Source organism: Panthera uncia, chromosome B1 (genome assembly GCF_023721935.1).
Source record: "Panthera uncia isolate 11264 chromosome B1, Puncia_PCG_1.0, whole genome shotgun sequence".
NCBI classification, from domain to species: domain Eukaryota; kingdom Metazoa; phylum Chordata; class Mammalia; order Carnivora; family Felidae; genus Panthera; species Panthera uncia.
This window is the reverse complement of record NC_064811.1, coordinates 43,403,644-43,409,643: the sequence shown is the minus strand read 5'-3', so window position 1 is coordinate 43,409,643 and position 6,000 is coordinate 43,403,644. Positions and strand designations below refer to the sequence as shown.

Below are 6,000 nucleotides of genomic sequence, written 5' to 3'. Positions count from 1 at the left end.
AAGGCAATAAAAATATAAGAGAAAAAAAAAAAAAAAAAAAAAAAAAACCCCCCCCCTGACAAAAAATCTATATTAAAGAAAAAAAAAAAAAAAAAAAAAAAAGTGCAAATGATTAAGAAAAACATATTGCTTTAGATATCAATTAGTGCAAGGATAAAACAGATTTATTCAAAGTCATTTTAAGAATTATTTTAGAAGATGATTGCCGAAAATGTCATTAAATATAACTAGAAATATCCACTTCTATTCCTCAGGTCTCCTTATTTGTAACTAGGCTTTTAATGTGAGAATTTACTAAGATTAGCTGGATACCAGTAACTTGAATTCAGTTTACTTCTAAATTGTGCAGTTTTAGTAGTAGCTTTTCTTTTTATATGAATGGATTTTAAAAATGCTATTCTGGTGTTTTAATCTAGAGTGCTTAATAATAATTGTTTGACTATAGTATTCCTTCTGTGATTGTGACTCACTATCATGGACCAATTTAGGGAATGAGGAGCTGTGGAAAGATAACTGTAATATAAACTCAGTTTTAAATATCATATGGAATATTCTTATGTATGAGGAGTTGAAAGTTAGGTTATACTGGCTTTAGGCCAAATACAGATTGAATTGATTAACAAATAACAATTATATAGGGTTTAAAGTAATCCATTTGAAAAATGAATTTAATATTTGTGAGAAGGTTCAATTCAAGCCATGCCCTTAAAATGAAACTGTTACAGGTAACTACATGTCTCGGATGTACTTTCATTTTCTTCCACTTGGCATCTTTACATTTTGAGAAAATGTATCTTAGTCACGTTTCTCACTCTCGATGACACATTTGTCACCTTTTGTGTCCCCTGTTGTCTTGTTCCGTATGTTCACTTTTAAACAAAATATATATTTTGTAAAGGAGATGACCAGATGTGTGTACAGGAGAATCTTCCAGATGTACATTTTCATAGTGGAAAACTGATTCTCACAGAGTAGGTTTCCTCCGTCCAAATGATTTTTGCGTGAAGTCTGGAAGCAGGCAGACTCTGAGAATTGCAGGTTCTCAGGATGGTCTCCTTGCTGGCAGCTGGTGATGGAGCTGATGCCCTAAGAACAGTGTTCTTCAACGTAGCATAGAGCTACCATATTTCATTCAGTGTCTTAGCTTACTCTCCAGGTTCTTTGAAGTGCTCTCCAAGGGCTGTATTATCTAACACCTTTCTCGTTCTTTTTTGGTCTGGAGCAAGTACAGTGGGTAAAAGCAAAACCAAAACCAAACAAGTAGGAAACCGTCTTTATGCTCAATGCTGAGAAGCTTTTGTGCTCATCATGTGTGTGTGTTCGTGTCTCTCAGTCGTCTGTCGTGCATCCGTTACTGCAGCTTGTTCCTCACCTGCATGAGAGAAGAACGAAGAGATTCAGACTGGACGTACGTAACACAGACCGCATGCTTGCCTTGCCGCTCTTTGTGGGATCAGTAATTCCCAGTCGTGGTGGTTTGTAAGGTCCTCCTTTTCAGGCTAAGCCCAACATAAACACCCAGTTGGCCTGTGGAAGAGCGTCTGTTGGCAGAACCGTTTTCACTCAGGAAGAAGAGAACTGTTCCCCCTCCCCATGTTATGTCCCTTTGGGTTCAAGCTGGGGGCCAATGAGGAAAACTGGGGTTAGATTCCCTTCCGGGGCTGTGACCCTCCCAGGGAGGAGACCTATTCTTGGTTGAAGGGAGGACACAGCAGCGTGCCTAGTCGCTAGGTAGGAAATAGGAGAAAAGATGAAGGACAATTCATTGCCCTCCGTGTGCGGTTGGCAACTGGCTAGGACAGTAAGCTTTCTATCCAAGTCTTAAAATGTTAGGAAGAGTAAGGCTCGCGAAGTAAATATATCAGAAATTAAATGCAGGCACTTTGGTTTTTCAAATTAAAAATATGGCCCAAATCCAGTATCTATGTTTAAGATGAATACAACTGACTTTTAACACATTTTTAACTAGAAATTGTGGCATTTTTATTGTCATTGAAAAGGAATTCTAAATCTCTCGATGATAAAAGTTTCTAGGTATTATTTTAAGTGATGCCTTACTTTGTTGTGATGCATTACAGTTTTAAGTCTTATATTACCTCAGTTTATTCTTTTCGCAACTCTGTTAATACACAACTCTTGTCCCCAGTTTACTAAAGGGGAAACAACTCAGAATAAAGATCTTTCCCAAGACGATGCTAGTAAGTGAGTTTAGAGATTACAGCAGAACTTTCTGACTCCTGGTCTAGGCAAATATTTTTTTTCATTATGCTGTTCTTTTTATTGTCTAATCTTGGATACTTCTGGTTTTTTTTCTTAAGATTTTATTTTAGGGGCGCCTGGGTGGCTCAGTCGGTTAAATGTCTGACTTCAGCTTAGGCCATGATCTTGTGGTTTGTGAATTTGAGACCCGCGTCTGGCTCTTACTGTCAGCGCTGAGCCTGCTTTGGATCCTGTCTCCCTCTCTCTTTGTCCCTCCCTCTCTCTCTCTCTCTGTGTGTGTCTCTCAAAAATAAATAAACATTAAAAAAATTATTAGAAAAATAAAAGACCTTATTTTTAAGTAACGTCCACACCCAACATGGGGCTCAAACTTGCAACCCCACAATCAACAATCAAAATGCTCTTTTGACAGGGCCAGCCAGGCACCCCAGATACTTCTATTATTTTATTGTTAGGTTTTCCCTTAATTTAAGTATCATGTTAATTTTATTCTTAAAATCCTACCAAAAGTCTTCAGATACTTTTAAAAATGCATATGGTTTAGGCAAAGAAATTCCTCAAAATTTATTTTTATGGTCACTACTTCCCTCCTAAATCTTCACATTCTTAAACTAAGCTTCCATCAAGGAAGACAATGCTGTTGCCAATTTGAATAAGAAATGTCAGAGGAACTCCAGCCTCTTAAAATTTTGGGATTTCCAGTATGAAAAAAAAATGTTGTCAACAAACTTTCTAGAAATAATACACGCTTTTTTGAATTAACTTTTACTTTCTGAAGACTTTGCTTGACTTATGAATAGTGTAAGATTCCAATTTAAAGATCCAGTTTCTTAAAATACACCAGCAAATGATTAGTTTACTATATCGCTTCAGTGTCATTGTTTACCAAAGCTAAACACTCAGTACTGTGGCCAATTAGGTACTTTGTCTGGATGTTCCACGTTGAGTGAGACTCTGTTTCCAGAAAACTAGCTGCATAAGTGACCTCTTAACTTAGCAGAATATCCTGTTGGACAAATCACTCCTGAAAGTATTTTGCAACAAGCCAAGTTTCACAGGAACCGATGAAAGAAAAGAGTGTAAGACATGAATAGAAAAAAAAATTACAGTAGGGTGTCAGCTTTCTGGGCCTATATCACCTAATTTTAAAACAGATTTTTGGTAGTGAAATGTTTTGTGTTCTTAAAGAAAAGGAGTTTTCAGATCTTAGTGTATTCAAACACTTTTCTTAAATGTTCTTTGCTAGACATCCTCACTTCCAAACCTACATCTTTTTTATTCCTACTTCCCAAATTCTTTTATATGCAGTTCTATCTCTAAATAATAAGACTAAAAAGACCTGTGTGTTTGGGCTTGAAGATTTTAAATTTTGCCACTATTTAAGTTACATTTTTCCCTGCCTTTTTTTTTCTTATATAATATATATATATATTTCTAATATGTAGAATATATAAATATATATATAGATATATATATCTGTATAGAATCTTGTATGAAATATAATATGTCTTATATAGAATATATAAATATATATATTTTTAATATATATAACTTTTCTTATATAAACATATAAATATACAGTTTCTATGTGAACATTTAAAAAATAAAGTTTCTTCATTTAGTATTTCTGAGAGAGAGAGAGAGAGAGAGAGAGAACGCACAAGAGGGGAAGGGGCAGAGAGAGGGAGACACAGAATTGGGAAGCAGGCTCCAAGCTTTGAGCTGTAGCACAGAGCCTGATGGGGGCTCAAACTCACGAACTACAAGTTCATGACCTGAGCTAAAGTCGGTGGCTTAACCGACTGAGCCACCCAGGTGCTCCTCTATAAGTATATTTTAAATATTAAGTAATTTGGAGAGTTTATAGTCAGGATGAGAATTAGATACAAAATATTGAGAATTTAAGATCTATTTGTTGTAAAGCAAGTATTGCAGAATTTATTTTTATTTTCTTTTAAGTTTATTGATTTATTTGAATAATCTCTACACCCAGCGTAGGGCTCGAACTCATGACCCCAAGATCAAGGGTCACATTCTCTTCTGACTGAGCCATCCAGGTACCCCAAATCAATAAGGGATTTCAGAATATTAATAGATGTCAGGGCTGTTTCTTAGAATTTAAATATATGATTATACTTATATTACAGAATAATTTTAAAAGGTCTTGATGACAGATTTCATAGTGATTGCCATCCTGACACTTTTATAATAAATTGCTGAAAATAGGAAGCTATAATAACCAATTTTATGAAAACCATAAAATATTAAATACTTTTGCCATTGTTTATAATGCAATTAAAAAAATTTTTTTAATGTTTATTTATTTTTGAGACAGAGAGAGAGACAGAGCTTGAGCGGGGGAGGGACAGAGAGAGAGGGAGACATAGAATCTGAAGCAGGCTCCAGGCTCTGAGCTGTCAGCACAGAGCCGGATGCGGAGCTCGAACTTGTGAAACAGGAGATCATGACCGGAGCTGAAGTCGGCTGCCCCTAAAAATGAAGTGTTTTAAGAAAAGAAGTACTTCAAAATATACCCATTTTGAATAATTTGTTTGTTTCCATTTGGTATTTTTTTCATTATAATATCTGTGAATATGTTATATTGGGAAAATCTCTACTCAAGTCTCATTGAATAAATATAGTTTACCAAAGTTGTCCCTCAATTTTAATTTCAATTCCTTATAGAAATATAGTGTATTTTAGCTCTGACACAATTCCATTTTATATTTTCCCTGTTCAAGTGTTAGCACATACAGTATGTATTTTAAAGGAAATATTTCATTCAAACAAAATTAGATATAGTTAATTATCTATGAACTGTCATTTCTCATTCTACTTACCGATGAATATACATACAACTGATGAACTTCCTAGAAGCTGTTATGTTGATAAGGAAATTATTTTATTAGTTATTTAAAAAAATTTTTTAAAGTAAACTCTATTCCCAACATGGGGCTCAAACTCATGACCCTGAGATCAAGAGTGGCACATTCTATCAATTGAGCCAGCCACCCCTAGGAAATTATTTTAAAATATAACATCCTGGCGATTTTGCTAGTTGAAAATTCTTCAGGTATACATACAAAGATTACTTATTGGTATGAATTATGTACTCAAGCCCTTGATTCCCTCTTTGTTTAATTATGATAGCTGAAAATACCTTTGAGCTTCACTATACTCTCAAGAAGAATTTTCACTTATTTTTACTGTTAGTTGATTTGTAATGCCCTCATTTTCTCTTCCAGGAAGAATTCCAAGGTCCTATTGCAAGCCAAGTTCGGAGACAGTTTTTATTCAGGGTATGCAAATACTGTATTTAAAAAAAATCATTCAATATTAAAATTGAAAAATACCCTGTGCATTTATTTACACTAAGTTGAAGTTTGTTTATAGATATCTGACATCAGGTATTATAGTCTGAGGTTAACTTCTTCCACCACCGTATTGTTTTAATGTTATGGTACCTCTGATCTTTTCTTTAATCCACTCTACATGTTTGTAAATACCCCAAATTTCACCCATTAAACAGTTTAGTTCTAAAATTTCATGTGCAGAAAATGAGTATCTTAAAGATGCATTATTCCTTAAGTTCCAAATAAATATTTACTAAATATTTGATTCAGGAGATACTGGAAGAATTATGACTGTTTTCATGTTTTTAAAAGTAAAACAATCAACTATACTAGAGGTTGTAAGTAGAAAAACTTTGTAATTGCATTTAGTGTTTTGTATGTCCAAATTGTCTGTGAAATGTGAGTTTCTTTCTAAGTAGTTACACTT

At 34.4% G+C, this 6,000-nt stretch overlaps 1 protein-coding gene across 1 annotated transcript in view; it reads left to right on the top strand.

The window, feature by feature from the left end:
• NMU (neuromedin U) overlaps positions 1-6,000 on the top strand; it is a 38,054-nt gene that overhangs the window by 26,996 nt on the left and 5,058 nt on the right. The window contains exons 7-8 of the mRNA XM_049630498.1: positions 1,334-1,408; positions 5,466-5,519. Coding sequence (XP_049486455.1) covers positions 1,334-1,408; positions 5,466-5,519 — 129 coding nt within the window. The remainder of the gene's footprint in view (positions 1-1,333; positions 1,409-5,465; positions 5,520-6,000) is intronic.